Here is a 17,497-nt window from a genome sequence, read left to right on the forward strand (position 1 = left end):
CTTTTGGTGATGACAATAACACATTAAATCAGAACATCGAGGCTTTAATACATGCAGCATTTAATGATTAGCTGCCAGAACGAAGGGCGCTTTTTCTAACAAAGCACACTTTAAATGCTCATGTCATGTTTCACCTAAAAAAAAAAAAAAAAACAAGCATTCAGTCAATTTCTCAAAACTAAATACAATCAAAATGAAAGATTACTAAATCTACATTAACATAACGATTCTTCAGTTTGATGTGAGATGAAGTTTTGTGTGTTCTGCTTTGAATATCCTGAATGTGTTGGAGCAGCAGATTATTAGAATAGATGAATAAACCTCACATTTTTAAGCTGTGTGGTTTATGTATTATATTTTTTTCAGGTCTCCGGCTCTCCATTGGCTGCCCTCCCCCGCTCCTCCCTCCTCCTGGGCCGGCCTCTCTCTCTGAAGAGGCGTCGCTCTCGTCTTTCGGCTCATTGTGCGACTTCAGGCGAGAGAAAAAATTTCCGCTTCCTGCAGCGACGCGCCGCAGCCGAGCGAGTCCGGACCGAGGCGGGGGACCAGAGGGGGAGAGGACCCGGACCCGGACCGGAACCAGGACCAGGATTCTTCCTCCCTCCGAACCTCCTTCCGTCCCCATCGAGATGTTTTCACTGACAAGCGGAGATTAGGAACTTTCCGTCCGCACCGGTTTTACGCATTTGCGCCAGCAGGAGCCTGAAAAAACAAGGCGGAGGAAGAAGAAGAAGGCGCAGAGAAATAATAATAATAATAATAATACGGACACGGAGGAGAAATCCTCCCACCCCCTTCAACCCCCTACAGTAGCTGAACGCCAGCTTCCAGCCTCCAGGATGTCGGAGAGAGGAGGAGGGCTCCCGCGGACCGGGGGCGTCCCTTCGCCGCACATGCAGCCCTCCAAGCCGGTCAGCATCACCTCCAACCGGCCGGTGCACATGAACCTGTACGCTACCTGGGAGGTGGACCGCTCCTCCCCGAGCTGTGTGCCGAGGTATGTGAAGGGGGGGGGGGGGGGTAAACACCGTGATGTCTTCATTCATTATAATGGGAATTAGCAGAATTCCTTCTGTCTAATGGGGGTACTTCTCCATCTGGACTCCAATGTGGGGCCCCACGCCCCCTCACAGGTCCTCAGACCGCAGTTTGACCACCATCTGAATGGACATGACTCCTGGTTACCTTGGGTGCTCAATGGGGCTGTTTGTGTTGGGGCAGCTGCAGCCTTTCCCTGCTCAGTTGCCCCAGTTGTTGCCCGCCTGATCGATGCAGACACAAAGACTGGTGAAGCACCGGGGGTGGGGGGGGGGGGCTGCAGACGGCGGAGACTCCGTGTCCACACCTGATCCAGCTCTAATGTCACACATTCAGCAGAGGAGGCTGCATTTGTTGTTGTGGTGGTGGTGTTGGGGGTCGGTCATTGCTGGTTGTGATGCAATGAAAGTTGCTGTTTGTGCTCACATGGGCAGCGCAGCAAGGTCACAGTGGGCGAGACACCTTATCACAAGCTCAGCCCCAAACAAAGACTCTGAAGTAGGCTTCTTTGTTTGAGTGAAAGCCTCCACAGCCGGCCTGTGAAGGGATCCATCTGGCTGCTGTGTGTGTGTGTGTGTGTGTGTGTGTGAGAGACCTGTGCTGGTTTCATCTGCATGGAGAGACACATCTCTGCATATGTGCTGCTGCAGCCGAAGTTTGACCTCCCCCATTTATGATGCCACCGCAACAATTACAGTCATGAGTTAGAGTCAAGGTCAAAGGTTAACCGTGGTGACTGAAGGGCCGCTCATGTGACTCAAAGGCCTGGCTATACGTACAATTACAGAGCTGATGATGGATTTTTAGACCGCATGAAGGCCAAGGTCATAAAAAAAATCACAACAAATTTTGTTGGCAGTACTGATTCTTTTTTTTTTTCATCTTTTATGGTGACGTTTTATTGCGGCTATCACCAGTTGAGCTTCGCTTGTAAATTTGAATTTGTCTACAAATGTAACATTTACCCCCCCCTCCCCCTTTTTTTTTTAATTTGTATTTTCATTTCCTGGTTAGCTAAGTTCATCTGAGATGAGCCCAGATGTTTAGATTACTCAGAGCAATTAGTGACAATGAAGCACGCTGGTAGAGGCATCACACTCAAAGCTCACATGCTGACATCTTAATGCAGCTTTCAAAAATGCTTTGGGGTTTTTACTGGGTAGGAAGCAAAGCCTCAAGGGGGTATTTTGCTTCTTAGTATTTTGGCGATGTGTATGTGTGAGAGCACCGTGCACTTGTGAATAAATGATACCGTCTTGGATCTATATTTTTGAACAGCTCGGATGAATAAAGCACCCGTTGTTTCCTCCTGATCTTTCATTTAAGATACAGACTGCTACCATTTGTGCGCTACCTTGGCACTGTGCTTCAGAATGAAAGTGTGGATCTTTTTTTTTTTTTTTAAATTCTAAATGTTTATTTGGACGGGGCTTTTTTCTGCAGCCGTCATGGTCTGTCAAATATCTTCGATTTCACTGCAGTCGCAGCAACAGAGAGAGATTCGCAGTGCCGGGGGGGAAAAAAATTGTGGTGAAAAGAAACAGGATGAGTCTGGGAGGTGGAAGTGGAAGCGGAGACTGTCATCCACATTTAAATGGGATTTCTTGCAGACACAGGAAAAGTCCTCAGGAATGGAGCTGGCAGCTGATCTGTGGTATCGTGAGGAGAACCTGCGTCTGCTACCGAGTCAGCCCATTTTGCTTAATCTTTGTTCCTGCAGGACTTGGAGCCCCCCCCCTCCGCCCTCCACCACCACCACCACCACCACCACCACCATTACCATTACACTATAGCTGCACTGTTAGTGCTACAACCTCTTCCTGTCTCCCCACAACACCACTCGGTGTGTTGTTTGTGCAGCGCTGTGGGCTGACTTCTCCCTCCCAGGCGTAAACATGCTCTTGGCTGCTTGTTTCAATTCATGGGGAACGTGGAAACGTGAAACATGTCAACCATCCACTTTGTTTGTTTTGTGGCATTTTATGGGTCACGTTCAATGGGGGAGTGACAGGAAGCATTCAAGGAGATGATATCATTTGTTTGAGCAGCTGGGAGTCAAATCTGTGTTCCTCGGCAGTACGGTGAACGGGGCACAGGGCTCATCTGATAATCAGCTCCACCCTTCCTCATATCCATCAACACAGTGTGAGGTCATTTTGGCGTTCAGCCCTCCTGACCCGCTATTCTTTTCTTTACTGGAGAGGAATAAGCCATTTCACTAAACCTAGAGTGGCTCACAGAGGGCGATTCCTCTCTTTAATGCTCTGCAGTGTCAGTGGCATCGGTGCACACAAACACACAACATAAAACCGGTGCTTGCCACTGTCGCCCTTTTTGCATGCTTCATTACTTTGTCTCCTATCCTGCAGCCACATAATCCCCCTGATGAGTACAGGAGCTGCCCCGCCGGCCTCACAGCCTCTCCTCATACATATTTAGGAAGTGTTGAATAAAGATCAGCAATTCTCAGGTGTATTTATTGTTACTGCCAACTCACCGTCGGCAGCGTCTGCCAGCATTTGCACCACAAATGGTTCAGATTCCAGCATCCAGCGGGGTTTAGTTAAGCCCTCCTCCAGCAGCTTCCCTGTTTCAAGTATTCTAGGAATGGGCGCCGTCGCAGAGATCCTCGTCCTGCATTATTAAAGGGAGCAGAGGGGAAAGTCCGTAGATGGATGCTCGGCCTTTGCTCATTGCTTCACTGTGGCGTCTGAGCCACGAGTGGTCCGAGGAGTCTCTTTCCCAAGTGGCCATGAAAGAGGCTTTTATTTCTTGTTAGAATACTTTTTAGGAGCCCAAAGAAATAAAATATGCAGTCAATTACTAAAAAAAAAAAAAAAACTGGGAGAAAACTGAAATTTTTGAAAGCAGCCATTTTTTCCCTGCCGTCTGCATTGTTATCCTACAACTGTCCAGATTTATGTAGCAAACCCACCTGCTGTTCTCATCAGGAGCGTGCACGAGGGGAGCGTTTCCCAGAAAACTATTATTTATTATTGCTTATTATTATTTGCAAAAGGAGAAAACGCACCAACATCGCAGCCATATCTGATGATTTCAGATTAGAAACTGGAGGAAATAACTCCAGAGCTTGTGAACCACAGCTGACGTTATCACACATTTTGAGAGGCTGAGACAGGGGCACTCACAGGAATTTAAAAATTCTCTCCTCTATGAGTGACACCAAACATTCAGTAAAATACTTTGCTATTAGTTACTGGAATCCTGAAATGTAAGCCGGTTCCTCTTTTGTGCTACAGAACGTTCAGAGCTATAATAAACGGTGAACAGTAGATGTGCTGGCAGGGAGGAGCGCGGTGCAGAAACGTCGAGCATTTGTTGGACTGGTTGGCTATAATTGCCCAGCAACGCAGCAGAGGGACGACACTCCTTGTTCCTCAAGTGTCGGCTTCACGTTATCCTCTCTGCCCCCTAAACTCCGGCTGCTGAGCACACACTAATGGAAAAAGAAGTGGGAGAGCGCCAACAGGCTATTGCATACGCACACATGTAGGCAGGGTAGTAGTGTTCATTAAGGCGCTTTGACTTGGCCACTTGCCCCGGCGCTGCTCGTTCTTCTGCACAGCTGAGCGGCCGAGAGGTCTGAAGTTTCCCCGATGAAGGTCAAAGCTCCTCTTCCTCCTCCGAACACACCCCGCCGTTTTTCGTGATAATTCCTAATTCTGGTAGTGCAGCCTTCCAACCTGAAGCCTCGGGGAGAGACGGAAGATAATGACACACGTGATCGTTATTGACTGCCAGTGATTGTTTGCACAGAGTCAGGAGAGCGTCTTCGGCACTGTCGTCCACAGCGTTCCTACTGTAGCTGAAAAAGATGTAGAAAGACGCAGAGAAAGCTCTCACCCAGCTTTAAAAAGCTGCTCACCCACTCAAAGTATCACACTGGTGTGCCTTTCAGTGCTGGAACACGCAATGGTGACATGAATGCTTTTTATTTGTTTCTCTAAGACTTCATTTCACACCAGAAGAGTCAGTTTTAATAATTAATAATAGATAAAAAGAATTCCATCGCAGGTATCAGACCATAAAAACCAGCTTTGGTTGAACTCCAGCTGGAGCTCAGACAGGGTCCATATTGGATGACTGCAATTTTAGAAGGGAAACAGTTTTTTTGTTTTTTTTTTTTATTTTAATGTAAGAAAAACCGAAAACATCTTGAGACAGGTGTTGCTGGGGAAATTCACCTTAATTATCTTTCCTCCTGTCGGAAGCGTTTACTCTCCTGAAGTGAAATATTTCCATTAAAGCTAACGCTACATTTGTCCAGCTTGTTAAATCTGCACACTTTGACCGTTGGAAGAGATAATCAAGGCGAGTTTTAGACTCCTTCTTCATCTATGGTCTGTGTTTCACATGCAAAAAAAAGGAATATCAACACACTCATAAGTTAATGCTATATGTTGGAGTGACTGAGGGGTTTGTGTTTTAATTAGCACTCTGTGACATTACACAATCGCCCCTCTTAAATGTAATCTCCAGTAAAAATATGTATCTTTTTGTGCGTTTTGTCGGTTTGGTCTGACGGCCTTTAACACTGCTGCTGTCTAATGAGGCCTTTGCTACACTGTCTGAGAGTCGTAATGCTTATATCTCCTGGCAGCGAGACGCGTGCTGTGGAATCGTGGACTCCCATCTGGCAGCTAGTGTGCATGTACACGGACTCACACACACGCGCACACACACCTCTCCATTTCTGAGGTGTAGTGACACCTATTCATGGACAGTGTCACTGACATATGTTTTGCTCTCATCTGATGTGCTATATACAAAAATGCGCTGGCGTCCAGTCACACAAACAAACATGCTGTGTAGGAAACACAAATCACACAGACACACACACAAAGCCATTTAAAGACGGACACCTCAGTTTCGGTAACACGTTGGAAGTGTTTCTGGAGAAAGCTAACCGTCCCGTCACGCAGTGAAAATTTGCTTGTGAGGACTTTTGTGCGTCTGTGCTGCAACTGCATAGCCGCATGTGACGTCCATGCAAATAATGCGAGCATGCGACTGTAATCCTCTGCAGCTCAGGTTACACACTGTTCCTGGGTGACAACACAAGCTTGTAATACACTTATCATAGATTGACCTTGACATGGTACCTGTTGTTTAAGGATTACTGACATTTCTTCGACTGGCCAACAGTTTTATAATGTCGAAGCAGAGATTTTCTGAGTTGTTTGTGTTTTTCTACATTAGATAGAGTGACTTTGGTGCATTTGTTTCATTATTTTTCCTTCCTGTCTCTTTTTTTTTTTTTTTTAAACCGGTTGTATTTCATTCGGTCGACTTCAGAGAGATGATGGCAGGAGGATGCTTTCCCTCGATACACAATCATATTTTTTATTGTGTTATATAAGCCATAATACGTTAGGTAACACTCATGTTTTCCCTCAGTAACACAGCAGAACCGAGCGAATCCATTTCCAAAATAGCATGTAAAAGACGAATGAAAATAAAATCTGATCATGCCCCCCCCCCAAATGACATATACATGAAATAGTTGGAGGGGAGGAAAAAAAAGCTGTTCACCATTTTTGGAGTTGGAGAAGAAGATCAATACCACCTCGATGTTTGTCCACATTAGGATTTTGTTACCTTTGGACTGAGCCAGTTCGGCTTTTTCCAGCTGCATATTCCTCTCAGGTGACAGAGAAGAAAGCAAACTGGCACATTTTGAGAATTTAAATCATATTCAAGCTAAAGTTTGACTGAAGAGCTCAGGTTTAACTGTCCAGACAAAGTGTGTGTGTGTGTGTGTGTGTGTCGCTCCTCCTCACTGCCACTCTGTTACCCTCGGCCCAGTATGACGGGGTTGAGGTGGGCCCTGATTGGCTGATAAGCAGGAGGTTGATATGATTACCCACTCAAATGGCGGTTTTCTGCTCCGGCGTCGTGTGGTCGTGCACGGCGGCGGACAGTGAGCTCCGATGGCATCGTCTTCCCATCTCGAGCTAAACTGGATTAAGCGGGTGCTCTGCTCATTAATCTGTAATCGCTTTAACGAAGGGTCAGTTGTATTGTGTTTGTGTGTGTGTGTGTGTGTGTGTGTGTGTGTGTGTGTGTGAGTGAACAAAAGGAGGTGTCCGACTACGTGCTCCTGCAGGGGGACAGACTCACACACAGAGAACCGCAGATAGATGCACCAGCAACAGATGTTTTCCTCTTTCTGTCAACGCAAGCCTGACCTTATCTTCTCAGACACACACGCATTCAACAGGTCACATGCTCAGTCTCACAACCTAGACCACAAGCTTGTGCTCTGGATAACAAATTGCAAACCAGCAAAATTGTGATTAACAAACCCACCAGCAACAACAACAACTTGTAACAACACAATGTTTTTTTTGTTGTTGTTTGTTTCATCTTGTTTTGTCGCCTCAACACATATAAAACCTTACATTGTTGCACATGTGCTGTTTTGTTTTGTGAACATATACGATAGCTTTTGGCAGAGGTGTGTGTGTGTGTGTGTGTGTCTGTGGGTTGATTCTGCCCTCCTTAGGAAGCGACAGGCCTCTTCGTGTCCTTGCCTGTGGCTGTGGGAAGTAGAGCAAGTCAGAAAGAGATGGAGAGAGAAAAAGAGAAAGCGAGGATAGAATTTAATGAGACGGAGGGAAACCTGGCAGATGAAAGTGAGTGAAAGAGCAAAAGGTCATTTTTTAAATACACCAGATACCTCAATCTGCCCGAGTGTGCGTGTGTGTATTCGTCTAATTGAATCTTGAGGGCTGAAATGAGTTCACACTGTAACATAGTGGGGGACTGGCAGAGCGTCATGTGACCCAAAAAAAAAAAAAAAACATTCACGTAAAAACGCAGTCAAAATGTAATAAACGTCAGTGAGTCATAAATCATACATGTGGTTCTGAACGGGACAGGCTCTGGGTTCTGGACGTAATTAATCACCTCACTGGTGACTTAAAACCAACACGCTCCCTCCTGTGCTGTTTTCAGTTAAGGCTGAATTTAGTGCTCCAGCGGTGCTCCTCCTTCATTTCAGTGACACCTCTGTGTTGATATATCGGCGTCCTGCTGCAGAGGGGAAAAAAAAAAAAAAGTTCTGAAAAGAAGTTGACCGCACGAACAGGATTCACTCTTCAGCTCTCAGCTGTTAGGACAGATAATATAATTCTCTTTTATGTTTATAATGCAGAGAGAGAGAGAGGACTACGCGGAAAACCAAATAAAATGGAGAAACTACACAGCATGGCTTTTCAATCCATCTTGCAGTCACATGTGACTGTCTATCGAAACAGCCTCCATTTATTTAAATTGATTGTTTCCTGTAGTGGATATTGAGCGGACCAGCTCTGAAGACTGATGGTGCTGAGAGTCATTTCCGTCATCCATCGCTGCTGGTCTCACCTGGAAATTTTCATTGAACACTGGCGGTGTGTTATTGAGAGGGCGCCCCTCGCCGTGGTGTTTGGTAGAGCGTCACGCCGTTTTCCCGTCTCACGCTTTCTTTCTGTCTTGTGGTGGTGGTGTGACGTTCACGGCCGCCCTCCTTCACACCGTTCTCGCTTCTAAGTGCCATCTTCACTGCGTTCTTTGCTGCACTTAAACGCGCCCCGTCTCCCCTGCGCATCACATCAAATGCTGGTTGAGAGTGTGAGCGCTGTTTGTTCACACTCTGCTTCCACGCTGAACGCCGCCTTTAGCGGAGACATTTTCATTATGTTTGCCAGCTCTTGAATCGGCGGCCTGACTGACCTTGCATTTATGTGTGTGTGTTTTAGAGTCCTTCCTGTGGTGTTTGTTTTTTTTATTTTTTCCCCTACTTTGTAATATCAGTGAATCCTTCACAGTGCAAATAGTCCTGCCTCACCTAGCTGTCTGGCTTTGTGTGTGTGTGTGTGTGTGTGTGTGTGTGTGTGTGTGTGTGTTGTAGGGTGTACATTCTCGGGGCTAAGTGTCAGCTCATGTCAGCGTGGTGACTGTTCATCTTAACAAGCCCAGCAAAGGGAAAACGAGGCAGGGAGAGGAGAGAGTGATGAGGCATCTTCAGGGCAACGCAGCGGAGGAAGCGGTGAAGTGAAGGGTGAAGCTAGCCTTGCTCCAGACCGCCGGGCCGTCGCCCTCATCTCTGGTTTTGTCAGCGTTTGCAAATTAGCCCGGTGTTGCTCTTGTGAAATGTCGGTCTTTCTTGGCTGGGCCAGTGAGACGCTTGTGCGACTTTGCCGGACTCATCTGTGAGCTGCAGCTGCAACTAACGAGGATTGCCTTTAGCAGATTTAAAAAAAAAAAAAAAAAAAAAGATATTCTGTCATCATTAGTGCATAAAATTCATCATCACTCTGAGCTCAGGCTGGTGTTTTCAAAATACTTCTTTTCTTGGCTTTAGCTAACTAAAACTGTGGTCTCAAATTTTGAATGAATCCACGCTTTTTTTTTTTCCTCTCTCTTCTATGTTTGAAGTATGTGTCACCTATTTGTTACGGACCAACACACTTCTCCCACATTATGGATTGAGTGGACAGCATTAGTGGCCAGCAAACCATCTGAACATGAAGCTGCCGTTGACCGCCTGAATTACAACACAGACACTCAGTCCGATGTCTGAAAACCGGCGTCCGTCACGCACATGGACGTGACAAAGAGAAGAGCTTTATGAGAGGGAGAGAGAAGGCCGTTTGGGAAAAAGCAGGCGGCGAGATGAGAGCTGGGGAGGGATCAAGGATTATCTTATGGATGGTAGAAAATGGGCTGCAGCGGATGAAGGTGACAAGAGGAGAGGCTGGTGGGGATGATGGGATGGGATGGGAGAGAGAGAAAAGAAAGGGAGGCTTTATTAGAAAAGGACATCAAAGCCGTGGAGAGTTGGTGAAAAGGGAGGAGAGCAGCTGCGGCAGAAGGAGGAGATATTAGAGAATTAGCTCGGCCGTACGCTTCCATACCTTCGCCCTTTCCTCTCTCACACCTCTCCATCCATCTTTCTTTCCTCGACCCCTCTCCACGGAGTCGTTCTCTTGTCTCTAATAATCTCTGCTAACCGTCCTTCTGATATACCTTCCTCCGGCCTCGCAGCCATCTCCTCAACTTTCCCAACAGCCGTGACAAATCTGCAGTCTCGCCTCGGCTGCCATTGTTGGAGGAGCCGTTATGGCCACCTGAGATCCGGCTCACCTGCTGCCGCAGATTTGATACCAACATGGCGACCGTCGCCTCTGTAACAGCCGTGTCTCGTCGAAGTTGTTTCCGCTTTTCGGTAGATGCGTATTTAATACATGCAAATATAAATGCAAAAGCTTTTCATGAGAAAAGCAGAATAACTCATTCTCTGCTGCCAGTGAGCCGTTAAAGGGATGACATGTTCATTTACCTTTTTTTATTATTGATTATTATGTTTCAGAGTTTGTGTTGAGCGCCAGGTTGTCCCTGAAAGTCCTTTAATGTGCTCTGCAGTGTTAAAGTGGAGACCAGTTTGTCTTTTAATTTTGGAGATGTTGTTTGGAAGTTCCCGATCTTTCTCTTCAGTTGTGCGACCTGTTTCACCAACACAAAGCTGTTGCGTTCACGCAGCATGACTGGAGGTGCTCACTTTCTCTCTCCCTGCCTGGGCTTGCTATTTGTGACTCTTAAACTTTCCCTTTTCATTTCATCTCATCTATTCTCCAGTTTCACTTTCTCACCTCAGCCGACTCTCAGTCGAGTTCAGTGAAGAGGACGAAGGCGTCGTTCCACGTCAGCCGCGGTTAAAAATCAGAGTTTTTGCGATGTTTGTGTGCCCTTTTGTCAGGAGTACAAACAACATGCCACCTCTGGAAGGCACCATAAGGTCAGTGTCTTCCTGCTTTAAAATGCTCTGCCCCTTTCACAGACTGAATCCAGGCCATAGGGTGTTATTTGTCACTCTCTCTCTCCTTTCAAAAACACACAAAAAAAAAACCAACAACAAGGAAAAAACCGCAGCACTTTCTACTCATGTATATCTGCAAGCCACTTGTTTAAAAGATTACATAACAGCATGAATAACAGAAAAGTTGTATTAGAGCAGAGATTTGTTGTGATCAGGGAGAAAATCTGATGTGTCACTCGACACATACTTCAGTTTCTCTCAGTTGTTCGACCTGTTTTATTTCTTTATTTCATTTCATCCACTTCTTCTGCTCTCTCTCGCTCTCGCTGTTCCTCTTTGCCAAGTCACGTTAAGCACAGAAATGTTGAGCTACTGGCCTGTCCAAAAATGTTTTGGTCACCGTTGTTTACCTCCCCCGAATTTCTCAATTTTTGTATCTATCTGAGGATTTGATTTGATGGATTTGCACACACACACACACACACACACACACGCTACACAGTTCACTCTCATGTCTTCCAAAACGAGGCGTCAGCCTCCCACGTACACACACGCACACTAGATGGCTGAATATAACAACATCAAAAAAGATGAAGTGCCCACCCACCTACGTGCAGTCACACGCTCAGATAGCTCCCCTGCAGTGGGCTAAAGCACACAGCAAAGAGCCAGACCAGGATCTGGACTTGATGAGTTCTGTGGTGAGCAATAGGTCTGTGCGAATGTACACACACACACACACACTCACAAATACACACACATGCATATCATATTTTATTATTTTTTTTTTTTTAAAGCTGTAATAAGGAATCACTTCTGCTCTGCCTTCAGATCAAATATGAGTCACAGTGCAGGAAAGCACACAACTGCCTTTATAGCTGTACGGGAAAACCACATACTGCATGCTCACTGATGCATATAGTACATAAGGTCCATGTGGTACACACACACACACAACTATTGTGTTATCTGTTATCTATAACCTACTTATGTAGCTGTACCCACTCTGTTCCTCCCATTCATACACTTTTTCCCTTGACACACACGCAGACTGCTTATTCAGAAATGTAAACACACTGAGAGATCGTGAGTAGGCATGCTATGGCGGGGGTGTGTGTGTGTTTGTGTGTTCACAAAGGTCATGGTTGCCATGTCACGTGATATTAGCGGCATCTTTCAAAAGAAAGGTTGCAGAAATTAGTTTTTTCGGGTCTGAATATCATCAATTGTCAGTTTGGGCGGCACAGTCTGGAGTAGGTTTCACCTCCTGAGTTGACTCACACTGATCCTCAGACAATCTTCTGATGTGATGAATTTAGTTGCAAAATGATTGTCTGACAGTTTTCTGAGGCTAATGTGTCATTTAACAGAAATCCTGCCAAGTGCAACATGTTTCTATGAACACATAAAAATCACATCACTTTCATTTTTAAGCACAATACTGGCCAGCACAATTTTTTCTGCTAATCAATTGGCACTGATTTAAAAAAGTAAAAATTAAAAATTACAGCCTGACCCAGACAAGATTATCTTTGATATATATATGTTCAGCAAGCTAACGTTGGTGTTGGGAATTTATTGCCTTCTCTGATTTAAAATGTCATTTTTCTTTTTGGTAGCTGGTTGGCAGCTTGCCTCCAATATTACATCGGAAATCCAGACTTCTCATTTTGAGAACACGGACAAAACTGTGGCATCTTCCTGCTCATAATGTTTAGTTGATGTGCTCTGATAAAACAGAATTTACTCAGGCTTTAAGAATTCATAGCATGCAATTGCCATGTGAAGGCCACACTCAATCTTTCAACACGCAGCGGTGAAAACAAAAACTATATAACCCTTATATTAAGATATCGTAATGAAAAAGTTATTTCAATAATATAAATGGTGGAAGTTATGGATCATGGAAAGACACAGAGAGTTCAGATGAAACTGCCAAAAGCTGAATTTGCAAAAGTAAGCACAGCAGTGTGGCAAATTCGGGGTTTGAGCAGGCTTCAGGAAAAATGGGAGCTGAAGGTGGAGCAGGATGACGGGATGGAGGGAAAATGGAGGCAGATGGAGAGTTGTGAATTGCCAGAAGAGGAACGAGGGGGGGAAAGCCTTGAATGGAGAGAAGGGAGTGGGCAGAAGATGAGAGGCAGAAGGAGAGATAGCCCTGCTTTTTGTTGGCGGACAATGGTGGACAGCTTGTGTTACTGGGAGAGATAAGACGTGGGTGAAATTGAAGAGTGAGGGGATGACAAACATGCAGCACACACAAACACACAAACACAGAAAACCGCACACTGACAGGCCTAATGCATTTTATCACACCTTTAAATGTTGATAATTGATCTGTTTAGACGTTTACTGAAAAACACTTGAACCCACAATGTCAGATCTGGGAAGAGGAATTATTCATAGATTCAGTTTGCAGATGCTGGCAGTCTCTTCTGCACACACACACACACACGCACGCACACACACAATGGAAATGGGCAATGTCACAGAAGAGGAACAGAGACTGGCAGGATTGGCGGTCAGCTTCATTTCATGTCTAATCTTTCCGAACAGAATATTCTGGTCCTAAACGTCTCTTTTCCCAGCGGCCGCGCTCCCCTCCTGTCTCAAAGTCACGTTTAATTATAGCCGCGGACTTATAAAGCCCTTCTCCCAGGTTTCCATGAAATCTCCCATGTACCTGAACCAAAACAACAAAAGGAGACGTCGACAAAGAGATTAGGAGCCCCGCGTCTCCCAAAGCCATTAGCTGATGAAGGGTAGTTTAATATTACGCTTTATTTATTTATTTTTTTTGCAATTATTATTCATTGAAACTCACCTTGTAGGTCAAGGTGAGCTTTGGTTCTATTGTCGTCGTACCTATTTTGCAATTCAATGTGCACATCTGAAAAGAAAAGATCGAGATGTAAGAGGAGCAGTAAGCCAAAAGATCATTTTTAAGCAGGACATAATTATTTTTGAGGCTTTTGATGCTGCTCACCTCTCGGACAGATTTAGCTTCCTCTGCCTGCTGGCAGGGGAACGAATGAAGTCCAGCTGAACGGCCAATCCGACACAAATAGCTCTCCAATAAAACAGCTTAAATATCATTAAAAAACAAACAAACTAATAAGCAGAGTAGCTGAAAATCTAAGATGCAGTAATGCCTGGGAATCGTTAACCCTGATTAATCCCACTTTACTCAGTTTAAAAAAAAGTAAAATATGATGGCAGGGTAATACAAAGAGGAACACCTGATTATACTTTTTTTTTTTTTACCTGTCTTTGCTATTCTGATGAAGGTTCAAGGCAACAAGAAACTGAAATAAGGGGCCAAGGATCTGATGTAAGAGTTGTTCAATACGAAAGATTTATTGAACCGGGCTTCTGACAGAATTTCAGCATGGAAGCAAAAAGAAAAACCAACACAATACTTGGCACATCGAGGAAAGTCCTTTTAGGAGCTATATTTGAGAAATCAGAATGAGATATTTGGTGTGGATGTTTTCATGAAATTGGATGGGAATAAAAAGAAAAAGTAATTTTATCACCGTTCATGGTTTAAATGCTCAGGATTGTATGTTTCTTTTCCTTATTTACAGCAGAAAAAGGAAAGTTGAACTGAGTCAGTCTGTATTAAAGGCATCAGAGCAGGTAAACTCTGGTGCTAATGCGATAATATATCTGTAGCAACTGAAGATGATTTGTTATGAGAAAGTGGAGATATTTCAGAGTTGTGTACCTTGTAATGTCAACATAACGCTTCTGGCAGAGACGGACAGACAGACAGACTCTGTCTTCCATCGATCTGCACCGTTAAAAGCTGCTGCATTGGTGTTTTTCTTTTTTTTTTTTTCTTCTCTTGCTCGTTGGCTCTACTTCCTCCTTCCTTTGTCTCTCTTCCCCTGTTTAGTTAATACCAAAGCGTTCATGAATATTGATCATCTGAACTGCAATCAGCCTCCTCTGTGGACACGTTTGTTTGCCCCCCACCTGCCAGCGAGCTCCATCTAATGTGTGTCAGCAGGGCTGGATTTGGTTCCCTTTGGACAAACGCTGATAAGATTCGGATCAGGGTGAGCGTATGCCGGCCATAGCTGGGGAGAGATTATAAACTTTGGGGGAGGGGGCTCACAGCACGTCATCCAGATGAGGTGGATTCAGTGTTTTCTGTTTGGTTTAGGAAAGTTTGTTGGGTTTTTTTTGTTTTTTTTTTCCCTCCTGACAATATTAATCCAGCACCAACTGATTAGTGGAGCAGCTGACCTGGAAACTACTGTTTTCAGCGATACAGCCAACAAAATGTTTCCTCTGTATCAGAGATCTGAGACGGTTACATTTAGGAGCCTTTTGTTCACTGTACTGCTGTTCGCATAGCTCTGAAATCTAAACTTCAGGTGGTGCTATGCTTTTTGTGTGGGAACAAAATCGTTCTCTAAATCATCTCCTGCTCGGTGAGTCAGCCGATCTTAAATGCGATTCCTCCCACATGCATCTGATTTTCTGTTTGCTCCTCTGACTCTAACTTTTGCACTCAAGGTGTCTGCCTTAGTAAACCAGGTCTTTTATTCTACATCCTGCAGCTCGTCGTCCGTTGAATCACCAGCTGGAATCGATTTTGGCCTTCAGCCGTTAAATCCTCAGGATGACAAATCTGAGCGATGACGTCTTGACTGTTGCTCATTGGGCTTGATTTTGACGACAGCCTTGATTCGAAACGATTGTCGTGATGTTTGAGGCAGTTCATGCTTTGTCTTTCACTGAAGTTGAAACATTTTCTTGGGAAAAATTGACAGGAAATGCAGCTTTTGTCTCTTTAAGAGGAGATCTGCTCCTCCAGCTGAGATGAAAACGCAGCACCATCGACTTGACCACAGAGTATCTCAGTAATAGTGTTTGCCAGACGCTCCTGCTGTATTGCCTATTCATTTTTATGTTACTGGAGCGTTAGTCTTCTGCACCACTGTGGGCGAAGGAGGAGGAAGCCTCACCCTGACTCGAGTCTGACTGCTGCTGTGACCAGCATGTTAATTATCTATAAGACCAGGCCACAGACACACACAAACACAGACCTACACATACACATAGGTTTATATCTGTTTTTTTTAATCCAGCCCCATTTTACGATTAAATGCGATTTTTATCCCCAATGATTTTTCATCCCGCCTCCTCCAGCAGCTCATTGGCCGGCCGAGGGATGTCAGAGGGTCGTGGATGAGAAGCAGAGCAGACTGCAGAGCTTCATGACTCATTCCACCCTGCAGGCAGGTTGTGCTGCTATAGAGGGGGCTTCAGACAGAATGAAGTCGACTCCAGCTCCTCAATCGCACGTAGCCAAATTGCAATTTCAGCAAGCTCTGAAAAAGTCCTGTTTTGTGATAGAAGTGGAAGGAATTTAACTCCGAAATGCTCTTCAAGCCAGCAAATTCTAGCAAGACCCCTCCATGATGGATGGTGTCAAGCGCTGATGTTTTGGTCTGGTGGGGGCCCTGCAGTCCAACCAAAGCTGGTCCTTGGGTCACGCTGGATGAAGTGAAATGTGTGCTGAACTGACAACATCCTGTAGATCCTTCTGTGAATACCTGAATTTTCCCATGAACACGGATCCTTCTGTGAATACCTGACTTTTCCGATGAACACGGATTTTTCTGTGTTCACAAATTTTCTCTTCTCCGTTTGTAGACAGCAGCATCAAGTATCAGTGATTGTGAAGTTCTTATGCTAATGTTGCTATCAGCTGTGAGAGCTTGATTAGTTACTTCGTGATATGAATAATGCTATTTCAATTTGGGAAAGATGATTGCTTGATAAACAAATGCTGTTTTGGAAAGCCTCCCTAAAAACGGGAGGTAAACACAGCTACACATTTTAGTCTTTTGACAATGAATTTTGCACAAATCTTAACCGTCTCACTCGGGCACACGTTTTCCTTCACAGCCAGCGAATTGGAAACATAAAATATTAACCACACAACGCGTTTGTTCGTCCAACCGAGGCACAGTTGTCGTGTCACACTTTGCCAGATTCATGCTGCTTCTGTGCTATCAGCCGTCCTCAGTTGTAATAATGTATGTTGAGAGTTGAGCAGTTTGCATCTTAACAAAAAAGCAGCCATGCTCTGGCAAACTGTTGACATCTTCACATGTTGTCTCTGCTCAGCCGAGAGCTATTTAAAGACCGCTGTTAGTGAGAAAGCGAATGTTTGTTACTCTTCCTCTTCTGTCTATCTCGATCTGCTTCCTAACAATGTTTGTCTTTGTGCCCTCGTTTTCATGCACTCACTAATTGAAATGAACGCGTTTATTTTTATTTTCCTTTGTATGCGTGAGAGCACTTGTGCACAGAAGTGTGTGAGGGGTTACTGCATGCAGGCCACTGATAAGCTCGTTGAGGGCCTCGGGATCAAACCCCCACCCCCATGTGAGGCTTTAAGCCAAATCAGCTCCCACCTCCTCTCTTAAAAATATCCACATCCACATAAACTCGTACTCATCTCACACTCGTGTACAAGAACAGAAAGCCTATTTTTTTAGTATATCATGTCCAGTTTTATGGGAATGAATGTTTGCGAACTTCATCCTGTAGCTCTCTGGGTCTTTTTACACCACTTCTTGTGTGTCTGGCAGTCGAGCTCTGCTGTAAATCTTCCAG

General features: G+C 44.9%; 1 protein-coding gene across 2 annotated transcripts in view; it reads left to right on the forward strand.

Moving 5' to 3' along the window:
- The first annotated feature begins 481 nt into the window (after window positions 1–481).
- pacs1 (phosphofurin acidic cluster sorting protein 1) overlaps window positions 482–17,497 on the forward strand; it is a 40,407-nt gene continuing 23,391 nt past the window's right edge. For both annotated transcript variants that reach the window (XM_029526241.1, XM_029526242.1), the window contains exon 1: window positions 482–997. In XM_029526241.1, coding sequence (XP_029382101.1) covers window positions 840–997 — 158 coding nt within the window. In that variant the 5' untranslated portion in view covers window positions 482–839. The remainder of the gene's footprint in view (window positions 998–17,497) is intronic.

The sequence above is a fragment of the Echeneis naucrates genome, chromosome 18 (assembly GCF_900963305.1).
Source record: "Echeneis naucrates chromosome 18, fEcheNa1.1, whole genome shotgun sequence".
NCBI classification, from domain to species: domain Eukaryota; kingdom Metazoa; phylum Chordata; class Actinopteri; order Carangiformes; family Echeneidae; genus Echeneis; species Echeneis naucrates.